Here is a 27280-nt window from a genome sequence, read left to right as displayed (position 1 = left end):
GTCTCCCTCTGCCTCTTTCTTTCTCTTTGCCGGTACTTAAAAAATCTTACATAATGGAAGCTCTTAGGCGTTCTTAAGACCCGTAATGAGAGCGCCACACCTACTCGAAGTTCACGGGAGATTCATTCAAAGTCGCGGCCGCAGCCGCGTAATTAAATTTTAAAGAACGCCGGCTTACACCGTAATGTGAGCGGCCACCGCGTCGGATGATAATGTAAATGGCGGTACAACGACGTAAAGTCGTCGTCTCGTGTGTAAACATGTATTATACACTCTCACCCAACGTCACCGGAACTTCAGTGAACAAACACGGCCATTGGACGGCCGAGTAAGTTCTTAATGAAGCTTAGGCTTGGGCGCCGGGCTCATTCTACCTGCCGTACTGGCTTCTTAGTGCATTTACGCCACAACGAGCGGACTCGCGTAATGGTCGCAGTCTCTATCTTGCTACTGACCCAAAAATGTGTATACGGAATTGTTAATAAGCGACCACTACTATTACCCGGAGGAACTTTCCTTCCGCAACTTTGCTGGATGCTGCATATGAGTAGTAATAATGCAGTATCAGCTCACAAAGCGATACCGCAAAATTAGCAAAAGTTTTCTAAAAGAACTTTAATCTTATAATGAAATTGTGACGGAAGATAAAAATATATAAAATTAAAATATACATTTCTGCTTCAATCATTTCTACGATTTGAATTTCTTTATTTCCTTTTTGTAAATTTATACCAAAAATTAAGTTTTCAAATCTTATAATTTTTTAATTCAGTTGGCTGTAATTTTATCTTTGGTGAAAGATATACATTTATCTATGTTTTTTACATAGATTTTATCTGTACAAAAAAACAAAAATCGGTCTTCAAAAGAAATGTAAAACAGAAAGATCCATCCATGACATGATTTATTCCCCATGATTTATATCCGATGTGGAAAAGGCAAAGTGTGCGCATTCTGTATATATTTTCAATTGAAAGTTTGTTCGACCGGCGCCATTAGCGGGAAATTAAATGCTGACAGCATTCTGCACGATAAAATTCCGCGGTCGACCACTGGGCGCTCGCATGCCGCCATAATTAGCCGATGTATTCGCGTAGTAGTTCGAAATTACAAGCGGGTGGACGGACGGACTGGCGTTCGGTTTTCGCCATTTCCATTTTCTAGACGAGTTATATCGCCGCTCGCTAACCGTGTTTGTCATCACCTATACCGGGAGACCTGCCAGCTGTTTGCGTTGCGCCGCGCGCAACCCCACTACATCCATTAGTAACTTTATACTTAAATGCAACGAGACGGCCGCGACGCGACTCCCATTGAGAGACGGTTCGTCCCTTATTTGTGCCGGCCCTTATGTCGTCTGCACAACTACTCGTGGAAGCCAACCACCTTTTCTTCATCTGCCTCTCGCGGGGTTAGCTTCCTTTTAGTCCGACAAAACTCGTGCGAACTTCAATTAACCTGGTAACTTCCGCGAGTTTCTCTTGCTTCTCGCAGAAATCTCGAATACGAAGAAAAAAAAAAGATTTTTCTGGTCATGCTCGTTTTCTCGTTGTACTTTGTATGCATTATGAAGACATAAAATCATTTTCACGTAGATAACGATGTGTAAAGGTACAAAAATCGATAATAAAGTAATTTTTTCAGCAACTCTGCAACTTTGTTTTATAAAAGTAAATAGTTGAGAAAATTAGTTAGTAAAAGACTATATCTAAAAACAAATTTAAAATCTTGATTAAATGTCTCAAAAATTTACATGTATTACATTAATGTAGACTATAATATGAAAACGGGTTGTCTTTAATGTAAAATTGCAAATGATAAGAATCAATAAGTTAAAATTTTATGTATTTAAGCTTAAGAAATAAATGTTGAGCTATTCCTGAATAGCATCAAGAAATTAAAATAGATAAAATGTTTAATATTAAAGTCTGGTATTAAAGCTTATTATAAAATATAACGAATCAATTATTTCAATGATGTGATAAGTTCAAATATCGCACTTATTGTTATCAGCGCAATAAATAATCTAGATCTAGTAATAGCTCGCAGGACATCAGGAATAATTTCAAATCTTTAAATTATTGTCGAAGCACGATTAAGCGTCATATTTTTCACAAATGTCTATTATTAAAATTTTAACTATATATAATATCTAACTAGAAATAGCATGTCCTTGTCTATATAGACCTTGATAAATAATGTTTAAAGTGAAAGAGTTTAAATATTTACATAAATAATAAAATTAAAACTAATTAAATAAGTTTTATATAAAATTGACTCACTTTTACGATTTTAAATAATTCAAACTTGACTAATAAAATTTTTTTATATTATTAGAAAATACTTAACTAATGGAGATTCGGATCACATAAAATGTTATTACACTTTTAATTTGAAAAGCGGCAAACATACTAAAAATAATAAAAATGAGAGAAAATATTAAAAGCTCTGAAATGATTCACAGATATTTTTACATTACTTAAAACGTTACATGACATGACAATTTATGAGTCTAATAAATGCTCTTCGCTAGCGTATTGACGCTATCGATGTGAGCTCAAATAGATACAAGTGTCGCTAAAAGCCATATAAATGAAAAGCATCCATTAAGTCATAAAATTCTCATAAGTACATCTGTGTCAAAGCTGCGCGGTTTTTTTTCGATTGCGTAATAGTTTTCGACGGCAATGCAACGAGACAAAGGAGCAAAGAGAGAGAAAGGGAGGGAGGGAGAGAGAGAAAGAGAGAGAAAGTACAGAGGGAGATTATTAATCCCAATTGCAACAGAGCGCTTTCAGCAAATGGGATATCAAGTCACAATAAAGAGCTTAGTCATGCGTATTTTACATTTAGAGAAGCCGGGCGTGCAGCAAGCTTGAGGAAGAAGCTAGAGGAGGGTACACAAAAGAGCTAAATTATTTAACAAGATTTCAAGCCACGGTCGGAAGTTCCCTAGAAGTTCCCGTGTGTTTTGTTGCCCCATGCGGACTAAGCGTCCCGGGCTGCCTATTGCACGCTTAACAAGAGCAAGCCGTGCGCGCATATACATTTTTGTCTAGCTCGGGCAGAGAGTTTAATAGTGATGTGTTTCTCTGGCTCCTGACTCGCGCGAGAAACGTTGTCGTTTTAAAGCATACGTACAACACGTTGTCGTCTTTACGTTGCTCGGCTCGGCTGTGTAAACATTTGGAAAACCGGAGCTCAAGAAGCTCCGAGAAATATCCTGACAAAGCATCTTGATTAACGTTATTTCGCGTATATTCAAAATTCTCTCCTTGTGCGCGCTTCTTTTTTAATAATGTGCCTGCAGGAGTTAAACAGACGAGTTACGGACAATTAAAATACTTTACACATTCAGAAGATTTAACGATCTTTAACGGTGCTTTGGACGTAATTATCTTCTTTATCGATGTAGCAAAATTCCATTAATACTATGGATAATGTAACTTGAGTAATTTATTCTATTGTTCTGATTAATGCTGATCTCATCCATTTAATTTCTCCGTAGCAACTCTCGCCCGTGATAAACGCGAAAGAAATCGTACCGCGATTTACAATTAATTTCTCTGTTATCTGATTAAGACAGGCGCGGGAGAGAGAGAACTATTAGACCTTCGAAGACAGACAATTAAACCTCGGTTACTAAACCGGTTTTTGCGCGGAGTCCGACGCCGAGTTGTGCGAGTACGTCGTGGTCTGTCTAGAGAGCTTACGAAGCGCGAAATTACAGCGCTACGTTTTCTTCGTCCGCTTCTTGCGTGCTTCGCCCCGGCACACAGTCGCATCCTCTTTAATTTTCCTTCCGAGCTGCTTTACACCGGGGCGTGAAATTCGCAGTAACTTTGGCCAATTTAGTTGCCTCGCGTGTGAGCACGAGATCCGTCATCAAGCGGAACGCGAATGCGCGCCGCGCTATATGCGCGCTTATTATTGCGTGGAGTATGTCTATTGAATCTGAGTTGAAATTATTAAAATACGTCAAGTTTACCCGAGTTATCTAATTAACCACGTCCCCTCCCCCTAACTCCGTGAAATCACGGTAACGATAGTCGAGTTTACATTTCGGCAAATGTCGCGCGTCTGCTTCGTTATGCGCAAACGATACTCTCGCAATTGCGAGAAATAAGTACTTTTAATAACTCTAAATACTCTGCTATTGAATCGATTCATTTGTGCGTAAACATCATTAATGCGATAAAGGTGTAAAGTAAAAAACCTCGGCTCTCCAGCGCCTTCCTTCTTTTCCTTCTCTTCTCTCATGTCTGTGTGTACGTTCTGTTAACTTTATCAACTCAAGTCAAGTCTGAAATCAGGGATACCCATGGGACAGGCAGGGAGCATCTCGCGGAAAACTTCGTAACAATGTTTACGCTTGATCATGAACGTAGCAGAATAGGTGCAAAAAAGTATGATTGGTAACCAGCCTCAGATTTTTATTTTAAAAATTAAATAAAAGTTGCGCGTTTTATACCAAGTAAACTTTTAATTAATAATTTGTGACAAGCATTGCTAATATTAATTTTTAACGTACTTTGTAAGTCACATAAATTGTAAATTACGTATATTCAAGATTGTATATTACCTATTAATGGATAACAAAATTGCCAATACATTTTAAAAAAGTTTGCTAACATAATTAAACTTTAATTAAATAATTCCAATTAAATGTTCAATATAACCAAATATTTAGTAATGCTTAATAATTATATTAATAGTACCAATAGGTTACTTAAAAATAATTACTAAATAATTAGTTGTATTAATTAAACATTTAATTGAAACTATTTACCAATCGTAGTAACTATTATAGGCTTGTTGATTATCACCGAATTCTTTTTTCAATAGACAATTATGCCATTAAATTGTTAATCGATCATCCAGTTTGCCGAATAATCCCGATGCGTGGTTTACTTCGACAGAAATGTGTGCATTCAACAGCCGACGGCTGTTATTTCGGCGATCAATAATCGAGACTGCGACACGAGAATACGCCTGCTTTATTATAATCTGTCTAACGATCATTTTATACGTGGCTGCCGTCACGGCGCGATATTAATTCCAGTCTTCGTAATTAAAAGTTTCACGAGGAAATCGCGTATTGAGTACGCGCGCAAGTTCAATGAGGAGAATAGAAAACGGAGAGCGGCGCCTGGTGAATTCCGAGGGGTGGCGGAAGAAAGTCGAGCTTTAATATTAAGCTGCACACACAGCCACCGCGAGCTCTTCTTTTATCTGTCAATATTTGTCATCGTCTTTAGTCCTCCCCCAACCGTTGTCACCTTTATCGTGTTTGCGAGCTCTTTTCGTATTTGCGATTAATTACGTCTTATGAAAAACTCAAGTCCCGACCTATCACGTGGTAGAGACACAGTGAGAAATGTTAGGATTAGGATAATCCGAGGACACATGTGTAGGGTTGCCATATTAAAATTTTTTTAACTAGAACTTACCGACCTAAAAAATCATACGATTTTGTTTGCATCCAACTGTAATTTACCAATGCGTTAAATGTGATACTAAACACGAACCAGGTAAATGCAGATATCCGCCGAATACACAATTAAAAAAGTCAAAACTATTTTGCATCAATTTCAATAGCTACGGCCACCCTACCTCGTATAGTGAAAAAAAGTAAAAATGATATCAGTTAACGTAAACTCGATAATAAAAAAACCAAAAGAGCTCACTGATGAACTTAATTAAAACACAAAAACCGAACATAATTCTGCTAAATAAAACAAAACTTAATAATAAACACGTAATAACTTTCGAAAATTATAATATAATAAGAAATGACACACACATAGGAGGGAGGAACAGCTAGTTATAAAAAAATCAATCAAATATAAAGAAATAAAGATACTTGAACTAAAAAAAAATAGAAATATTAAAACACACAAGCCTATTTCTACCAACGTAGATTAATTTTAATCTTGGTTTAATTTACTTGTTATCTCATTCTAGTTCCAAAAATTAGAAAGAGCTAAAGAGTAACTTAATCCAAGATTAAAGTTAATCTACGTTGGTAGAAATAGGCCACAATCGTTAAACTAAACACCGTAAACAACACAACCTTATATATAATAGTGGCATTTTTTCAAATTACATTATTACATTATTTGGTTTACACCAAGAGAATCTTGGTGGTAAATAATAATTTTTTTGTAAATTTTATATTTGTAGCGTATATAAACCGCGCCAACACATTTATCAGTTTTTAAACAGTTATTAGCTAGATACTATGATACACTGAACTAACTCGATGCTGTAACGCATCTGTAAGGTCTCCCTCTTACCCTTCCCAAATTAGTGCGAATAATTTATTGCGAGAAATAATTCCTCAGCCAGGGTGGTCAGTCCTGGCTAAGATATGTATTATTTTTCCAAGAATTTATACATAGCTTTTGCGAAAAATAAAATCTCAGCCAGAGTGGTCAGTCCTGGTTAATATATGTATTATTTTTCCAATAATTTATTTATAAATTTTGCAAAAAATAATATCTTAGCCAGGGTGGTCAGTCCTGGTTAAGATATGTATTATTTTTCCAAGAATTTATACATAGGTTTTGCGAAAAATAATATCTCAATTAGGATAGGCCAATCATGATTAAGATGTTAGTTTTTGCAATAATTATTTCCAATAATTTAGAAAAAGGAAGAAATCTTATAGATGCTTCTGAGTACCAATATTTAGCTAGTAATTGTATTTCAAGACTGAAAAAATGTGGCGCGTATTTCATAATGAGCTGGAAATATTAAATTCACTAAAAAAATATTATGCAACAGTAACATTTGTTGCAGACCGGATAGACAATCTTATCTTTATCTATATAACATTTTTGTAGCCCTGCTTTTAAAGAGTTTCACATCGTATCTAAGAAAATATGAACTATTACGAATTGTTTTCAACTGAGATTAAGATAAAATTTCTTTATTTAGTTTTAAAATTTAATAATTAAAATTAATACGAGTAATAAAATAATGTTTATTTTGAGAAATATATTATAGACTACATATGCGTACGAGTCATTTGTAAATGGTTTAAATAAAAAAAATATAAGAGTAAAATTAACTGACAAAGTGGAAAACCTGAAGTTTATGTTGAGGAGGTTCCGTGCAACTATAACAGACATTTAGATTCTATACAATAATAAAAATGTGCCTAATACGAGTACATCTGAAAGTATTTAAATTTACTGATTTGAATAATGATTAATTATTGAGACATTTTTAATAGAATATTGGTAAATTACCATTGAAACTAATTTGCCAAATTATATTTAGTAAAGGAAGACGAAGTGTAAACAGCCATTCGATGGTTGAAAATAAGTCGGAAGCCATGGACTGACGTATTAAAAAATTGGGACATAATTTTCGATAAAAAGCATTACTAGATCCAAAAGATGGAGGAGACAAACCACTTTCACTAACGGATTATTTTTTCCTATGAAAACTTTTGTCTTCGCCTCAAGGGTATATTCTTGTAAGTCTATTAGGTATTTTAATTTTATTATATTTGATTGTTACTCGGCCGCTCAATAAGCGATACCACGGAAAAAGCACGGTAAAGGAAATAAATAATTATTTAAAACCCTGGACGCACATAATTCTCCCGGACAAATTTTTAACGCTTTCAAAAATTCCCCCGGATGTCTCCGAATGCCCTAAAAAAAGGATAGTGTCCGGGAAAAAGAGAACGAATAGCAACCCTACACATGCATGACTTTTGTACTTTGGTACAAAAAAATTCAATACAACAGCTCATTTTTTGTAACAAAAAATTCAAAAATTTAAGCATCTAAGTTAAATCCGGAACTTAGTACTATTATACGCATATAAATATATTTTTTATAATAATAATAATAAATATATATATAATTGTAATTTTTACTTAAAGATATTTATTAAGTAGATTATTTTAAATTTTATAAAAATTAAATCGAAAACATTAATTTGTGTATGTTATAAAAATGGATTATAAAGAATTTACATTTTGATAATATTCTTAAAGTCTTTTTAAAAATATGTATTTGTTGAGATATTTTTCGTATTTATTTTATAAGCAATACGAGAACAAGCATTTAGATTGTGCGAATATTGGTTCATTCAGATGCTTTACAAGTTTTTATTATTTTTGTAATAATTTAAAAAATTTCATATTTTTAGTATTTCACTTAATCGTTATATAATTAAATCGCTTTATATCGTAAATCCTTATAAAGATTCAACAATTTTGGTGCTATAGTTACGTATCCGGTTACCAGGACATTTATGTTACAAACATGATGAAATGTTGAACTTTATTAGCTTCTAATCCAACAATACTACTAAACAAACGATGCGAAATGAAAGACAGCATGAACGCGTCATGGTTATTTTGAAATATGTACTTATTGGACGTCAAACTTTATTACTTCAGACTATCAATAATTCACAAACATTTCAATGATTACTGTCACTTAAGCGAAACAAGCGCGACACATCTAACTAACTTTCATCGTCAATAATACTTCCTCATCCCGCCCTCCTCTCCTCCCTGCAACGTGATCGTCGATACCGACGTCCCAGCTAACAATATTTATGTATAAGAGACAGAAACTCCTTACGAATGAAACTTTACGTTTACCATGATCCTACAGCGTTTACAGAAACTAATAAAACTTGAGCTTCAAAGCTACCACGCGAATAATATTCGCACCGAAGGAAGACAGACATAAACGGGAAGATTTATTCATCCTTCGACGTAAAACGCTGCAGCGAGATTGTAAAGCGATCGACGAGACACGCGACGTGTGTCACGAGCGATTAATAGTATCGCGCGAGTAAATACCAAGTAAATGAGAGGTTACTCACTCTTCTCCGCGCTCGCCCCGCCATCGCCCGGCGTCTCCCAGGCACCCGGAACGGTTTCTCCTCTCGGAATCCTTCGCTGCTTCGTCGTGACACTCACACACACACACATGCACGCGCGCGTACGCGCGAGAGCTAATTATCGAAATGCAAGGAGTACACTGATTGCACGTATTTCCCGATTAAATAAGTCCGCGATTCGGGACCTCCACGGAGTCCACGGTCCAGCACGGTCCGCTGCGTCTCTCCGCGGGGTGACGACGGCGTTCCCGTTGGCGCGACCGAAAGTTTCGACGGCGGCAAATTCACGTCGGTAACTTTCCACCGATTTCCCGCGCGCCGCACGACGCGAGTCAGACTAAGGTTAGGATGCCGAATCGAGACGAGAATTGTTGATCCCCTTTGATCTCTGTGTATGAGCTGAGGTTACACGGCACTCGTCGAGCACGCGTCTCTACGAATTATTCTCAATTAAATGCATACCTTCCTTCCAAACGCGAGCGTTTAGCCATAATCAGACCGCAGACTTTTTTACGTGCGACAACGAGTACACGGCAACCGAGGAGAATGTCGACAACGATCGATGCGACGTTTCGACGATTCGTTCGAAAATACAGAGAAGCGGAAGCGAACGACGCGGAATTCGATATTCGGCCTTCGATTGCGCGAATTCCGCGCGAAACGCACGTTTTATTGACAAAAGAGATCGATCGCGACTTGCCACCGCTCGCTCGGGCGCACGATTCCGTCGTTCCGTCGTTCCGTCGTTCCACATCGTTTCTTTGTTCCGCATCGTACCGTGCTTTCTAACGATCTGAAGATAGCGAACGAACTATAGGTATGGGCGCTTCAATCAAAAGTTCAAAACTCGACGCGCTGTATCTGAATTTCTTAGAACAGTAGTATTTGGAACTTGCAGTTTATTAATCCGAGATTGTTAAAAGTTTTGGCATATATATCACAAATATATTATTACTAATATTATAACATATGAAATTGTTATTTTTTCTACATATAAAAAATGCATGAATATATAAAATAATATGTGACAAAAGTAAAATTTTATATAATGTGTTTTAAGAATATACATGTGTACATTATTATTATAATTATGACAAAACAGAATGTATATATAATTAATCTAATCTTTTATTTTTTCATCATTATTATTATTCATCATTAGAGATTACGAATGGCATGCTTCAAAACTTTCAACAATCTCAAACTAGTTGTGTCTTCAGGACCGAGAAAATAGCTATAAAACAGATAAAAAGTGAAACAACAGGGATAAATATTGATACGTTTTATTTTCAAGTCCAAAATTACAAATCTTAAACAGCACTGACATAAAGAATGGATGAACATGAGAATTAATCAAATTGCTTAAATTATTCAGCAAACATGTTGATGTCATGTATTATGTGTTAATAATGACATCTCTAACGTCAATAAGAAGTTATTTGACGTAATCTTATTAGTGCTTGTGCTATTTTCGCGAGCAAAAAATCAAGTTGAAATGATTTAAAAACAAGCATTTTTAATTTTAATTTTGATATTCTTTTTTACAGAAAATTATATTTACGCTACGTACAACAAATCATATAATTACAGAAAGAGTAATTCATATTATTAAATATTGAATTTAATCTTATATGAAAAAAATTTAGATACAAGCAAATAATTTTTTAATGAAATGGTACAAAAATACAAATAAATATTCAGGTCATTTTACGTTGCTTGAAATATGATATTTAGTCTAAAGATGCATTTAAATTATTCGATTTTTTTAATTTGTCATACTTCAAGAGTCATATTTCGAGAATCTAAAACTAACAGTTATTTATTTCTTTGTAATACTTCTTTTTTATTTCTTTTTTATCAAGTCCCCAAGTAATTCAATCACAAGCAGTCTTTTTTTATTTAATCAAGTAGATGAATGTTTCGAAGCTTAAAACTTTGAAAGAACATTTCTACTTCGAGTTCAACCACACAGTTTATTCAAATCTTTTGTCTGCACCTTAATAACAACGAGCTGGATTATAAATTGCTCGAATTTACCCACGTAGATAAGATGTCTTGCATACAGCGTCGCAAAACCCTGGCGGGAGAATAAAGTCGTAAGCGTCTCGCAAAATTCAGGCGTCGTCCTTACGCGAGAAAAATTCCAATGAGGAGCCCCGACATCGAATTTATCAGACGCTTAACGTTGTAATCTATACGAGTTACTTCGCTTTTTTTTTTTTCTTTGGCCCCTTGCTTTCGCCGCCGCCTCCTTATCGGCGTAGCCGGAGGGAAAGAGACACGAACCGAAGGCAGCATCCTGATTTTTGAGCATCCCGGACGAGTACGCCAGGAATAAAATAAAGAGGGAAAGGACAGACGAGGTCCACCAAGACACCGCGACCTCGACGCCGATGGGATCTTCCTTGATACACGTCTCTCCTTAATCCTCATAAGATGTACGCGCGGCACATAGTAATTTACTTTATGAAGCTTTTCCAGCGCGCGCGTCGGGGTCATCACTTTCTCCCTTTATATCGACCAGCATGGCTGCGCCTCCCTGACGCTCATAACCCGTAATAACCGAGAACGACGCCGGGCGACGAACGGCGTCGACAATGATAAACGTCTTTACTTGCTGCGCCGGCGAAAAGATCGGGCCGGCACGAGGCACGGGGTTCGCAAGGACGAAGGAAACGCAAAGATATCGCACGGCTCCTCCCTCTTCTTCGTCGGGGTAATACGTCGGCGATAGTGGAGTAAATTATGAGAGTCGAATGGCATCGATTGCCCTCCTCCCCCGAGTCAATTACGCGCTGACACCCGTCGAAACGAATGCACCGTGACGCATTGTAAGTAACCGACGTAAAACGACGGTTTTCTACGTTAGCTTTCAAGAGGCCGTGCCACCGATCTGAGAGATCACATATAAAAATATGAGAGATCAGCGGACCGCAGAAAATGTCCAAGTTTGGACTACATTATTCTCATTTTCTTATAACCAACAGCGACTGCCCAGAGATGAAGATCTACGAAGTTAAATAGAAAAGATTGAGGAAATGTAAAATGTTCTACAACTTATATCTATTACGTAAAAACACTATCACGCTTCGGCAAAAATCTTACAATAATAATTACAATAATTACAAGATTAAGAAGAAAAGAGATACGTCCGAGTTTGAAACGCGCACAAAGCGAATTGCCGTGTAATTACAACCTGCCAAGATCGTTCAGCACACCCGTCTTCCGCGACCTGCGCGAACGCAGGTCATGTACGCCTATTTAAGTGAGCTATTTAACGATTCAATGCCATACGCCGCATTAATAAACTCGCGAGGCGAGTATACACCTTGATCAAACAAACGTCCGAAGCTGTCGCGATCACGACCAGCTCGCTCGACATTGTCGCTCGATCATTAACCGACGCACATAAACGCATTTACATCGAGATTGCGTTTCACTAATTAATTATACGGCTACATTGCAGCTACGCCCGGCCGCGAGTCAATCATGGAGTCATGCTCGCGCGTGGCTGTCTCGTGACCGAACGAATTAAAAGGCACGAGCAAAAAGATGTTATGCTTCTTCAGCTGAAAGCAAAGCGTAACATTGATATTAATTTTTTCTTCTCATTGCACAAATAACTTTAGTATAAGGATAAGCTCGTGTTATTGCGCGCGCATAATACTCGATATAAAAACCTAAAATTATCTTCTCTTTAAAAGAAGATGTATTGCGATATGACGCATATTATTGTTTTTTCTTTACTTGTTACACATGACATAATTTCCTTGATGCTTATTTTTTAAGAGCAGTAAGGATAGATTTTATTTAAGAATGATATGATTTTTCTTTACCTATATTTCTTTTATTGTATCGTTAGAATCCTTTGTGTGTATTTTTTGTATTTGTTTCTTGATATATAGCGACGGTTGTTTCGTAATACTCGTGCCTTTTCACTTTGAACGAAGTGAAAAACACAAACTCATAAATAATAATCTTAATTCATGATCAGTGAAAAAGTTGATAGAAATCCCCTCATTCTTGCCGCGAGTCAAAATGTATTAGCAAGATTATAGATATCGTTTTACGCCGGGGGACTTTTTACAAAGCGTCTCAGCAAAACCTTGACGTGAGAATGCAATAAATAGTTCGTCGTAAAAAAAAGTTTATCGTGCACTTTAATGTGGTTCGATACTGTCGTAAATAATTACGAAGCCTCTTCGACGATACAAGAAAATTGCGCCACGCGTAGCGATGTCTCGTGGCTTCCGGACGATAATCGATATCGAGGATCATTAACGGCAAATTTCTATGAGCTGGAATTGGACGAAATCATTATCATAATTATAAGAATGTTTGCTCCAATTAGTCATAATTGCAGCTCGACTTCCACGCGTCACGCATAAGGAATAAATATCATTGAAGTGTATTTATTCCTAGATGATCGAAAGATTTATCTGTCTCTGCGATCAAAACGACTGTTTAACAAAAAATCTACTGATTACGCACATAAAAATATTTTTGTTCTTCCGAGTCTATATAGAATTACACGAGTCTAAATTTGGTACAAAAAGAAACACGCAATAAAATAACACACAGGTGCAACAAGATTTGTCAATAAACCAGAATTAATTAAACTTTTCATTAAAAGTAAAAATATTTTGTCACAGATTTTCGTTATTTATTAATTTTACAAATATGAAAATCAAGAAATGTCGCTAAATTTTTCAAGAAATTTCGTCGATTTGTGTAATTAGCACGGAATTCATGATCTCTTTCTGTGATTCTCTCCACGATTTTCTATGGGTATTAATTGATGGCTCATAAAGTTGATTGCCTGTTTCATTCATTATAATCTCATTTCTTTAATGTTTGCTATTTAGCGAAGTTCTATTTAAAAATCAACCTTGTTAACGTAATCAGCACGTTTAAACGCGCGAGCTGCAGAAATGATGAACGACGATATTATGGTATATCATTTCTGTAATTGTTATAAAATTATTTAGTAATATTCTCACGTTACATTATCTTCATAAAAGTAAAAATTGTATAATATCCTCATGTTAATATTAATGGCTGTATTTAAATTGTATTGAGGCTTTCCATTCATTTTTCATAGATTAACAATAACTCTCATCGCGTTGCCTAAGATTATCACGCTTTTTCAAAATAAAAGAGCGACAATTTGTTTTAACATGTAATAATTTAAGTGCAAACGGTGTCAAAATGATCGAGACGCTTTTCTTTAGCGATATCCTCAGAAGACATTGGAAAATATTCCCAGAGAACAGAGTTTCTATTGGATTGGACCGGACGTATTCGGTCGCCGAAGAGAGAATATCTTGCAATCGTATATACACAATCGTTCCAAGTATAATCTATGTACCCCCTCATCGCGCAATACTATTTTTCCTCGAATCCTTCCACTCGTCGTTTCCTTCCATCGCACCTTAGCTAATTCGAGGCGAGCTGCGATGTTGACGTGCGCGCGAAACTCGCTCGTAGTTCGTTCATACCTAGAAGCCTGTTTACGCAGAAATCGCGTCAGTTGCGAGTTACTCTGGTGTGGTCCTCGATTTCGACCAAGCTCAACTGCATTTCTCTCCCCACGCCATGTGACTCGGAACAGCTTCTGGACGTTTCGAGTCGCGTGTGTATCGACACGTTTCGCAACGTCCAATTGCACCAGAAGCATACCACGTCGTCGCATCGGAAAATAAGTGTTGTCATGCTATCGTTACCGGAAATCTATATGAATATTCCACCAGTGCACGAGCTTCGCGTCGCACGCACGTAGCAGGCACGAGCGACATATTTTCGGAGTTTCTCTTTTCTTTTTCTCCCTTTCTTTCTTTTTTTTCTTCCGTCTCTCTCCTTCACCGGGCGAGTATCATCCGAATGACAAAGCGACGGCGGATCGAGAAAATCGCGCAGGAGAGGAGTGTCCCGGAGATATGTCGCGCGACTTAAACTCCTCATCATCGCCCTCGGAGTGGCCATTGGACGACGCGAGGGACGAGTACCTCGCCAGGTGGGAAATCGCAGTGCTGACCAGCATATTCCTCCTCACGGTCATCGGCAACATCCTGGTCCTGCTGGCTCTTTACGTCCGGCGACGTTATCAACGACGAAAGTTCACTCGGATGTACTTCTTCATCTTGCACTTGAGCGTGGCCGACCTGTTGACCGGTCTGCTCGATGTTCTGCCGCAGCTCGCTTGGGACATAACGTTCAGGTAAGCTGCACTGTCATTCCGGCTAACCTTAAGACTCTTTAATGAGCTTTTGTGTGACTAATATGTAAATTCGTACTGCAGATGGAGCGATAGAAAGTACGCGTTTGATTATCTGTGACAGTTACGATATCAAACTATGATACCGTGTGTGAATACCAAATTCTTCCTATTCGTCAATTTAAGCGAAAATAAAACACATCCATTAAAACATTATACATATAATAGTAACTAAGATAAAGGGCGTAGTATAAAGTAAGATACATACAATGCATACTATAAATTTTTAGAAATAAGAAAAACAATCTTAGTTACACATTCTTCGACTTTGATAAAAGAATATTAATTTATATATTCAGACAATAGATATTTGCTTTTAATAGTAAAGTAATAGTCTATTTTTTTACGCTGTAGAGAAGACTTTTCTGAGTCAACAAAAGAAACGGAAGTAGCAAAAAAATAAATTTAATACTCGGTATTTATAGCTTTAAATGGAAAAATATGTAATGACGGAAATGAATCCGCAATCTTTTTTAATTCAAGCTTAATTAACGTGGCAAGTGATGGTAAATAAATATTAAGTATTGAAATCAGGACGGATTTAAAAACCAATATAAGCAGATATTAATTTATATTTTTCCCAGCATAATCATAATAAAAAAGTGTATATTGACACTTTGATTGATACTAAAAAATTATATTTACTCATAAAGATGTTATATAATAAGATTAATCCAAATATCACCTGTCACTATAACCTGTCACTATAATTTATTACAAAAATGGACTTTTTTCTCGTTTTCACACAGATATAAACTTGTAAGACTTAATATAATTTTGAAAGAAAGAAATAACAACCTGTATAATACAGAATAAATAAATGAAACAATGTTTAGTCATAAATATATTCATATATCATCAAATATATTAATCTGATATTAATCTATTATACATAATATTAATTTTAAATGTTGTAAATCGTAGTTAAGAAGTCAAATCTGAATTTCTCTACTTTCGCTTTGACGAAATACGGGTAAAGTGTTCTATCGCAGAAATCTGTCCTCATCGAGAAGCGCGATATGGACGATTCGATTAAACAAATTTAAAGATACGATTGTCAGATTTCAGGGCGGAGCGGTGCTCTGTAAACTAATCAAGTTTGGACAGCCTTTCGGCCTGTACCTTAGTTCCTATATCCTGACGGTGACCGCGTTTGACAGATACTATGCCATTTGCCACCCCTTCAGTTACTGCGGCGTCACGTCTCAAAGATCAAAAATGATGGTGTACGGGGCATGGGCGCTCGCTGTTATACTATGCGTACCACAGGTCCGTTGAAAATTTAATTTGCATTTATCCCCCCCCCCCCCGCGAGACGTATCCTATTCACACCCTGCGCGCGAGGCAAGGTAGATCAATTTACTTGAGATATTAATTTTTATCCTATACCGACAACAGGCGCAATTTAATATCGTCGCAAATTTATGAAAACGCTAATTCTATTATGGAACTTGTCGCTTGTAAATGTATTATGTGCTTCGCGATTATCTTAACACTTTTGATACCTCTGACAAGTAATCGTCGAACAAACAACATGTTGCTGGCAATTTACAGATTTTATTATTCAATAATTGTAGATTTTTATATTCTCGTACATGGAAATTGCACCCGACATTTGGGAGTGTTGGGCCACCTTTTACATGCCATATGGCGAAAGAGCTTATATTACTTGGTAAAATCCACTATGTAATTTACATATTTTTATAAAAAAAAAATATATTGTATTGTTCAATAATATTGGTATATTTAAATATCAATATATATTAATTTATTTAATGTTGCAACGTCCGGATTTATTTGTAGGTACAGTGTTACGCAGTTTCTAATACCTTTTATAGTGCTCATATATACTTACACAAAAATATGTGTATCGATATGGACGAGCAATAAAATATCAGGAATCGTTGATTTCAAAAAGGGTAACAAAGCTAACTTCTCTCAGCGAAATCGAGATCCTCTTATCTCCAAGGCGATGATCAACACTATAAAACAGATGATCGTTGTGGTTACTTTATACATTATTACCAATACACCATTCATCGGATGTGAGCTATGGGCAACGTGGGATTCTAAAGCTTCCAGTTCGCCGTTTTTCACCGGTAAATATGTTATCAAACAGTAGTGACAAATTGAATAATTAAATTATTGCTATTAGAAAATGTTGACCGTTAGCACTTAATTCAAATTAATATAATTATAATTGATTATATACAACTCGCGTGAAGTTATTTTTTTATTGTTTGACTTAATTTATTTAGGAAAGCTAATAATATGCTACAATAGAGAGCAAAATTTCCTGGAATTTATATTTTAAATATAATGCTTCTCTATTAAATTATTTATTAATTCTTATCTCTCATTATACTTGTAGAATATATTTATATTTTATTATATGTTAAATTTTACAGGAGCTGCTTTTACTATTCTAAGTCTGCTAAATAGCCTCACGAGTTGCGTTAATCCTTGGATTTACTTTGCATTTAACAAGGAATTACGTATGGCGTTGATAAATTTTTTATGCGGAAAGAAAGATTATTCGTTGACTTATGGTAATCATAATGTTTCACTATGAAATGTTTCACTATCGCTCTCTCACGTGTGTATTTGTGTTATGTTTGCGCCACAAGAAAGTATAAATGTCATATTTATATGCCATTTTCTTCTAGATATAGATGCACGTCAAAATGCGTCGGATGTGCTCTCTTCAACACCGTCGTTTATTTCTAGAATCTCGCGACTTGCGAGTTCAAAGATATTCGGATAGAGTGGAAATGAAACAAAGTTTACATTTTGAAAAGGACTGTTTTGAATATAAAGAATACACTGCGGGAATGTAGTTGATGCATATATACATTCGTGTAAATCCGTTCGACATGACAATGTCGGAACATGCAATTTTTTTCTATATAAGGACTTTTTAATAAAAATTACTTGTACGAAAAACCTATTTTAAAAAAGGAGGAAATAGTAACAACAAAGAACTCACTCTTTTATAAGAATATTTCAGAATACAGCCAGCTTGCGATTCAGATATCCACTGTCACGAATTTCGATCACTTAAAGATGATGATAATATTTGCGTATTGGTTTTCCAAGTGACGAAAGCACGATGCAATTAAAAATTTTTTTCTCTTCGTAATTCTCGTCGCATCTCCACCCACGTGTGCGTCATTCTTCACGATCTGTTATACTTGTACGGTTCCACCTCATTAGTATTTCCATTGGCCGGGCGTCTATTATGTCTCGATGTTTGTATTCCCATTTTTATCCCGATCATCCCAGAGACTCTCATACGTATGCTAATATTACATACCAGGTATGGACGTCCATATCTAACGCCATTACTGTCCATTTAATTCCTTTGAGAGATACGGACAACTTTTTTATGCGAGAGTATTAAACATACCGCGAGTAAATGTTTTTAAAAATAAAATACGATTAAATAAATTAACGCCAAAAAACGATGAATTGTTGTTAACTAGGTAAACAATTATCGTCAGACTTCTAATCACTGATTTAAATTGACTAAATTTCATTATATAATATACATAAACAATTTTGTGTAAGTTAATCTATAAATAAACATTACAATATTTCTGAAAATTAGTCTAATATGTCATTTTCTATGACTATCTATACAAAAATTAGTTTTTGTATTTTCGTGTCTCCTCCTTATGATTTTCTACCTTTTTATATCCATAATAGTCAAGTACTCTATTAACAATACTGTAGTCGCGATATTTTGAGCAAGGCCTACATAATATTTGATACACTCCTCTCTTCACCTGGTTCCGATAAACTGAGAACCCCTGACACGGAACACCTGAATACTTAATAAACGGATAAAATTAACATTAATAACGACTGTCTGTGGCTGATCCACATCTTATCCGAGGACAAACGTGGCCGCTAGACCCACGTGATAAACGTCTTAGGATACTTTCTCGAGAAGGGCGAGTCGTCAGTTTTTTCACGTCGTTTCTCTTCGGCGCGTCGATGGGTGACATCGGGGTTGACGAGGACGTGCCGTTCGTTGTGCTTAATCGGGTGTCCGGAATGGAGCAAAATTCGGAGGAATATCGCACCGAACCGAGGAAGAACGAGGTAAATGCGATCGACACGCGAGAATGTAACACCACAATATTGTCCGATAATACAACTGATAGTCGTCACTTTTTACTTACTTTACTTTATAAACAAATGTAAGCTGATGTAAACTTACATATATAAAATATTCTTTTGCATTGTGTATTTTGGATAAAAATTTTCCGAGATATTTATGCATCTTGCACCTTGAGAAACGTGCTTCTTCTCGCGAAATGATATATAAATCCCTGATATATTTTATATTCATTTTTCAATCTTCCATTGTATTTTAATTTGAGATGCGACTTCTAGTTAACTCGTATCTTATAACATGTAATAAGTTTTAATAATTATTTTACAACGCTCCAGCTGTGAACAATATCCTAGTGTCACATTTACTCTGTGTTGTAATTATTTCGAATCACTCTGTACGATACGGAAAGAGTCAGCGCGGCAAGAAATCAGACACAAAAGTTAAAATAGCAAGAAAAAAAGCAATTTTTTTTTAATATTTTAGTCCGAAAATGAGAGCAATGACGAAGATTACGCGCGTTCGCCGGTGCTATTAGATCTAGACGAGAACTCGAAACAACAGCAACAAAAGGCAGCCTGTCGGGAGGCAAACTCGCCAAGTTCCGTGAATCAACAGAATCAAGGATTGGCACCAGGTATGCATAGAAGGTATCTCGAGCTTGTACTTCAAAATACAAAGAAAGTGTTACTCATTATTAGCTGTTACTGTCAAACGTTCTCCAGTTATTATGTCATCGACCCAATTAGATTTTGTAACACGGCTTTCGTAGATATGCAAAATTAATGGCGAACGTGAAATCGCGTAATTAACTGCGCGTATATCATTCCCGTAGACGAAACGGCGCGACCGCAGGCTATAAGAGATAGATGGCAAGAAACGAGCTTCGAGACGGCGCGCGGCCAGCAAAATCCCGAAGGAGTGCTCGTGATTAGAGTACCGGAACCGGAAATAATCGGCAGCCATCCGCATCTCGAGATGCTCCACGAGGCCAACATTAAATCAGTGCAACGGGAGCCGTCGCAGATTGAGAAAGGTGCGCCAATGTCGAATTGCACGTCGCCTAGATGAGATCACATCCACGATTGAATTGATCTACGTGCCTTAGGAAGATTACATATACCTATCCTAGATATATCCTTAACACGTTCGCGTTATCACTATAGCTAGAGTTCATAAACTTCTTGTCGTAGGTCACCCTACGCCAACACCAATTAGACTTCATTGTTACCCTGGAGGCGCGAAATCTACAAAATTCTGGCTGTCATATACGTAAAGGGAAACGTGAAGCGCGAACGTGTCGTTTGGATGAAATTAAATTTCTTTCAAAGTACCAGTTTTCCTTCGGCGGAAGAAAATTAACAGAGGGGACTGCTCAATTGTCGGACGTTAACGCCGTTCGTAGTTAGACTCACATCCCTCCCGGCGGTCCTAGGCAAACGTGCGCGCAGCTCCTGCTCCAGCAGCATGACCCGTAGATTTTTGTCACGTGTCCGCTGTATCTGCCGCACGAGAATTGAGGGATGATGCTGTTGCTTCTCACGCGACTTATTCTCCGTCACAGCGCCGTGCCGGCTCCTCTCGGGATCCCTGCGGAAGCGCGCGTACGACGTGGCGCATGAATATCAATTCGGCCGGAATGGTATGCGCGTATTTCGAAAAGGGGACGAGCCATTTCCGCGTCACGACTGCATTCAATTTTAGGTACCGTCAATATACTTTTACGCCGAACGCATCTCGCATAACGTGTTTAAAATTATTTGTAGACGTGCGTGCGCGTTGCGTCACGTCGGACAAACTGCGATATGTAAAATTGCGAACTCGATTTGCGACAATTCGACCGACCGTGGAATCTATGAAATCAATTATCGGAAAATTCATAATTTTCGCATTTTGGTAATTAATTCCAACGCCTGCAAATCGATCGGAAATGTATGCCGTATATGTAGTACCTCATTTTTACATTAACTTTTAACAATGGATCCTGTGCAATATCAAGTTTAAAATTAAATTTCTTTTCTTCCAACATTAACATTCTTCTCCATCTATCGATATCCTCCTCTAGCTCTTAATTTTCAAGTGTTAAAAATTTAACGCTTATATTTTAATCAACTGTCTTCGACGCTACTTAATTCACAAATGTTACTCAAAAATGTTACGCAAATTTTCACTTTAGAATTTTGTTTCAAATTCTCATGCCTTGGAATTCTTAAACGTTAAAAATAATATATTCCTAAATAAATAATAAAAAGTATATTTCTAAATACCTATATACGTGAGCAACAATATAGCCGTTGTCGACTCGCTTCAACCGTATACCCTTATCGACATCTCTTCTGCATCTGTTATGCCCTTTATCACCCCTTGAGACGCGCTTGACACGCTTGCCAGGTTGCATGCCGGTAGGCAAGTAATCCATCGGCCCCTTAGCGCCTATTCCACCACGTTTCCCCAGGATCTTGGCGAAAAATTGCAAAATTGTCCGGCCGCCGTTTTTCCACCAGCTACCGTACTTCTCGTTCTCCTCGATCTCGACAATGCGATCACCGCAATATTGTTTTAGGTCAACGCTCCTGTAGCTGCGCTCCACTTGCTCTCGCAACTCTTGCGAATTGCGCACGATCTTTCGCTTAGTTTCCCGACGATCATCCTCGGCTCGCGGAGATTCTGCTAAATTCTCAGAATCGTTCCGAACGATCAATGGAACATCTTCCCGTTGAGTTAAGGATGATGGATCGTTGGAAAGCTCGATAGTCTCGGTTTCCACGCAAATGTCCTGACGTGATTCTTCCTTATCTTCAAAATACAGACATGTTAAACACCCATTCTTGTCCATGTCGTTTAATATAATTTATCTTGTACATCAACTTATCAAATTCATGTACAATTCATAAATTTATATGTATTTTGGGGTAAATTTAAAACGCAAAGAGATAAAATAAAGTTTTATCTCTAAAATTAACCATGAAGTTCCTTTATGTTTACTGTCATCTATAGATAATTTTTGTATCCGATAAATCAATAAGTTGTCATTGTAGATACGCATAAACTCATAGATTGACAATTATTTTTCTATTTGACGTTCGGATTTATTGAATGATTTGACAGAGAGGATCGTTTTATATCTTCTTATTTCTTATCTCTTACTTTGATCAACGCCTTTGAAACTATTGCAAGTCACGAGCGCTATTTCAACTGAGCTCTGCTTCGATTCCAGTGTCTTGCCACTTCCAAGTCTAGTATTTGGACTTGCAATCGAACTCTGGACTATATGTAAATAATTCGCATCCGTGATACGTGGAATCACACGTATCATCATCGTTTTCTTGCGCGTGTGTGGCAAAGGCAGTCGAAAGTATCGCGCATCATTTAGTCGCATTCCTTTCAATAAAATTTTTTAAAAAATTATTTTTAAAGCTATTTTATGCACTTTATATACTTTCCCATACTTTATTTACATCATATATTTTTTGTGTCTTTTTATTTTATTTATACAGTATATTTTACGCGAATCACGCGACGTCTTTTTGACGATGGATTTTATTCCGGATTATATCACCAAACTTTTAACCCTCCTGTTCAATATTCAAAAACTTAAAAAATTAAGCAAGTCTTATTACACAGACTTTTAAACACAGAATATACAGTTATGCGCGTAGTTGTAAATATGCAGTACGCGCAGAATCCAAATAAAACATCATTGATTTCCATGATATAAATTAATTCAGCACATCTTGATTAATTTTGTTTGAACATCTTCTAAGAGATGAATAATATAAACCTACGTCAACTATGAGATAAACGGATAGCAAATATCAAAAAACAGTTATCTTGAGATAGATTGCGGTCTTAATTACTTTCATGGATTAATACGAGGTTTTTTTTTAATAAGATAGTAATAGAAGCTAAAGAGTAATAGGTATACTGTATCATATGCAACAAATATAACAAACGAGAATTATATGAATAAAATTATAATAAAATAGTACACAAGCTGCAAAAACTGTAAGTTCATAAATTATGGAAAAATATTTTGCAATATATTCCTTGTATTTTATATATTAATTTATATTAAATATATTATTGCACCTATAATTTTCAACTCTAACCTTTGCGACTTGCTTTGATGTTTGTCATTCCTGAATTTCTCGATTTTCAAAAATTATTCTTTTATTTAAAAGAAACTACTAGTACAATTTTATTTCAATTTTACAATCTATTTCTTGTTTTGGCATTTTTACAAAGTAAATATCTAAAAATCATATTTTTTATTGATCATATTGACCCCTTTTTTGTTTTCACAACAGGAATGTTTCTCGATTTACAAGATAGTGATTCCGTAAATAACTTCTCATATAATTTTATACAAAATATCACAGTCGCGTGTTTTATTATTCACAAATATACAAAAAAAAATTTTTCGAAGAAAAAGAATACTTTTGAATCATAACTGTAAAAATAATTTTCTTTACTTCTCTTTAGCCTTTTCTCTATCTGTAAAAATTAAGTAAAAAGTTAAATATACATATAAATCATCAAATTCTATCGGAAATTAAATCGGTTTAAGTCTCAACTTTTCACATATAATTTATCCCTGTGTGGAAACTAAAGTACGTTTCCTTAAAAAGTTCAATTGCGATTCGTTCAATCATTCAGGCATGTCGTTGTTGTGCAACAATACACCGACGTCAAGCGTGTACGCGAGCAAGAACAGTCATTAACTCCAGCGTAATTAACGATTTCAGACTACAAGAAGTCGGCCTGCGATCGCGAACGGACCCGAATGCGCGACATGAACCGCGCATTTGAGCTACTGCGTTCGAAGCTGCCGATATGTAAGCCGCCCGGCAAGAAACTCTCGAAGATCGAATCGCTGCGCCACGCCATCACATACATCAGGCATCTGCAGAGTTTACTGGAGCCGCAATACAATTATGTACCTGGCGTGCCCGATCGCGCCGGCGGCTACTACACGGCCCCGCCGGGTCCGCCGACGTCTTTCGAGGTGCAACATCCGGCTGCAGCCCGATGGGAGTCCCTGGCTTATTATCGTTACGATTATCACGCGCCCTTCGCCACCCCATCGCCACCGACCTTGGTACCGCCTCTGCAGCCGAGATTACCGGTTGATCAAGACGACCGACAATTCTCTTACGAACCACGTCATTAACTTATCGATGCGAAATCAAACCCCATAAAAAATTGACGAATTAAAGTAATTGATGTAATTTATTTTGTAATATGAATTTTTATAAACTTTCTAGACATTAATCTTTTAAGGAAAATATATTCTTCAAAACACAAACTCTTTACCTGTAACGAAGGAATTAGATCGACTATTTTTTTAAAACGTGCATATAAACGAGTATATCTTAGGAATATTAAAGAAAATTAGTTAAAGTCAAAAGAAGTTAAGAGAAAAGAAATATTAGAAATCCATAATATTATCACAAATAAATTTATCAATTTTTCTTAATTTTTTATGGAGTTTTATTCTTAATAACAATAAATTTTTACAAGCAAAGGATTCAAGTTTTTAAGAGAAAAGTAGGAAAGATAAGATTACAGTAAAAGAGTGTAATCTAAAAAACAAATATTCTCATGAATTATGCAAAAGGAAAATTTATACAAGTGTGCATTTATAAAGATTAAAGTAGCCTGTTTATATTTTTCTTCACCGTTATGTAATATATCATTTCCGGAGAATTACCATTACTCAGTGGGAGCTCATAAAGTCATAGATGCTATTATACAATTTATCATAGATAGAAGAGTGCTCAAATTATTCTAATGTTTCCTTTAATACGTAACTTTTTTATTTATATACACAAATATATGAAAAAATATATTTGTCATACATATAATAAATTATCATACAAGATAAAAAATTGTTTTCAAGTATGAACAATATAATCGCATACTTACCAAAGCATACGAAAATCACGAAACATGGAATTTGTAGAATACTGTAGTTCTACATCATTTTCTTAATATGTTGATTACGCCAAAGCGAAAATTCGCTTCTTTTACGTGACCAATGAATAAATATCATGCATATACTCTGTTATGATACCTATATGACTGTGTTGTACTTCGTCTGTTGCGCCATGTTCGGCGGGGTAGTGGTAGGATGAATGTGCAATGGAAGATCCCAGATCATCGTTTCAACATCCAGAGTCGACGGTCCGTGCCAGCTTATAGTGTTCTCGTTGGGCATATCTATCAACTTTGGCATCGTGACGAACTCAAAGTGCAATCGCCACTTGAGCGTCACCAAATCGGTGGTAAAGTCTGGCGTGACGTGCAAGGGTATCGGTAGCACTAGGTGCGAATACTTGAAACCGAGACACATCTCATGATGCTTGTTGTAACTGATCAATGTCGGTGTGGAGGTTTTCCCTCGTCTATACTCCTCTGATACATGTTCCTCGGACTGTAAAGACACAGACACTTGAACGCAGGATACGGTCGCGTTTGAAAAGTCAAAGGTTCCAACTATGTCTTCGCCGAGTTTGTAGGAATTTTTAAAAAGGCAGAACCGCACGACGCGTCCGCGGCCGTTCGTCACGTTGTAAAAGTTTGGACTGCGTCTTGCTGTTAAATTCTAACGTGTTAAAAATCCAAAATTATATTATAAAAAAATATATAAATTTTTTAAATCCAATTCAAGAATAATATATAACCTGTAACGTTTGTAGAGCAATATCTAATGGAGTTTCTCTATGCTGCGTTTCCATAAATGGATTATTCGGACTCAGATCTACACTATCGTTGCATGCTGTTATCTCTGGCAATTCTGTGAAACAATATATATATACATTATATTTTATATATAAAAGAGAAATATTATTAACTTATAATTTTGTATTTCCCCAATTCATTACCGCTTAAAGAGAGCACTCTGAATGGTACTCGTAACAGTTTTATAACTGTATTCACTCTTTGTGTTCCAATTGTGATCTTATAAGAATATTTTACAGCTTGTCCTCTGTATGAAGGTGGAGCATCACTTGGTATTGTTTCGCGGTAAGTATCTGTTTATACATATAAGAATTTAGTACATTTAAAGAATATAAAAAAATATATACCAAAGAAATCATTAAAGATTTTAGAACATAATTGTACATCAGAATATAATTGTACAAATACAAGAACTTTCAATTAGAATATATATCACATAAAGAAACTTACAGGTCTTACTTTCCCCGGGTAACAGCCTTAAATCGCAACATAATATTTTTGGTTTTGTATTCAATACTACATGTCCATTGTCTTGTTGCCATGGGGCAAAGGTAGTATCTACAACAAAATTGCAATAAATATAGGCATATAAGAAGAAATAAAGTAGGAAAAATCAAAGTACTTTTCTAGAATTCATACTTGCGTTAATTGCCATTGAGCGAGCTGCAGCATTTATTTTCTCGGAAAATACTATTTTGCTGTTCGTCGTACACTGACAATGGACCTGTGCACTCGCCCACGCAAGACTTTCAAATAAGTCACTGTGGAAAAATAATTAACGTTACAAACAATGATTCTATATAACAGTTGCTCTAACAGCATTGTCATTGCTTACTTGTGGCTTTGTGATATTTGATGATTTGGATTCAGGGGATTAGTAAACGTAACCAAACATTCTACAATTTCTCCGGAAAAATACACTGGACCTCGCACGAGTTTTGCTGTAATTTCTATCATCTTGTCTCTCCTTCAGATTGAGACATATGTGTCTTTCCGATCATATCACGACAGCCTTATCATCAAGATTCAATCATCTCATAACTCACTACATTCATTTAATGATTCGAACATTTAAATTATTAGTATTTAAATTTGTCTCATATTTAAATTAAAAAACTAAATACGCGTATCGCGCACATCCATTCACCGTCAATTCTGAAGAAATTCCGTCTGCAAATTCATGGGGATATTTTACAGATATTCCACTGATACCAACAGTGTCCTCAGATACTGGATAGGGAAATTTCTTCTAAAGAAAGACTTGGAAACTTTCCAAC

At 36.2% G+C, this 27280-nt stretch overlaps 3 protein-coding genes across 6 annotated transcripts; 2 read left to right on the top strand and 1 right to left on the bottom strand.

Moving 5' to 3' along the window:
• Window positions 1-10138: 10138 nt before the first annotated feature.
• On the bottom strand, window positions 10139-27188 carry LOC105831570 (RAB6A-GEF complex partner protein 2). Of its 3 annotated transcripts, none has more exons than XM_036289347.1 (7): window positions 26839-27188; window positions 26643-26764; window positions 26454-26561; window positions 26147-26296; window positions 25946-26058; window positions 25336-25866; window positions 10139-12440 (listed from the first exon to the last, which is right to left on the bottom strand). In XM_036289347.1, the coding sequence occupies exons 1-6, from the start codon at window positions 26958-26960 to the stop codon at window positions 25336-25338; spliced, it is 1146 nt and encodes a 381-aa protein (XP_036145240.1). In that variant the 5' UTR covers window positions 26961-27188; the 3' UTR covers window positions 10139-12440. The 3 variants fall into 3 exon arrangements, with proteins under 3 accessions (XP_036145240.1, XP_036145239.1, XP_012527234.1); XM_036289346.1 differs by lacking the exon at window positions 10139-12440 and adding an exon at window positions 21536-22058; XM_012671780.3 differs by lacking the exon at window positions 10139-12440 and having other exon boundaries at window positions 24941-25866.
• Window positions 12447-18178, top strand: LOC105831566 (oxytocin receptor). 2 transcript variants are annotated; one of them, XM_012671773.3, is made up of 6 exons: window positions 12447-15088; window positions 16207-16414; window positions 16723-16817; window positions 16949-17244; window positions 17554-17694; window positions 17812-18178. In XM_012671773.3, exons 1-6 carry the CDS (start codon window positions 14808-14810, stop codon window positions 17907-17909), a joined length of 1119 nt encoding a protein of 372 aa, XP_012527227.2. In that variant the 5' UTR covers window positions 12447-14807; the 3' UTR covers window positions 17910-18178. The 2 variants fall into 2 exon arrangements, with proteins under 2 accessions (XP_012527227.2, XP_012527228.2); XM_012671774.3 differs by having other exon boundaries at window positions 17554-17741; window positions 17812-17901.
• LOC105831567 lies at window positions 18324-24477 on the top strand. Its single transcript, XM_036289350.1, has 4 exons — window positions 18324-19249; window positions 19749-19948; window positions 20132-20298; window positions 24008-24477. Exons 1-4 carry the CDS (start codon window positions 19142-19144, stop codon window positions 24430-24432), a joined length of 900 nt encoding a protein of 299 aa, XP_036145243.1. The 5' UTR covers window positions 18324-19141; the 3' UTR covers window positions 24433-24477.
• Window positions 27189-27280: the final 92 nt, after the last annotated feature.

Source organism: Monomorium pharaonis, chromosome 7, assembly GCF_013373865.1.
Source record: "Monomorium pharaonis isolate MP-MQ-018 chromosome 7, ASM1337386v2, whole genome shotgun sequence".
Lineage (NCBI taxonomy): Eukaryota > Metazoa > Arthropoda > Insecta > Hymenoptera > Formicidae > Monomorium > Monomorium pharaonis.
The sequence above is the reverse complement of the archived record's forward strand: the minus strand, read 5'-3'. Positions and strand labels throughout refer to the sequence as shown.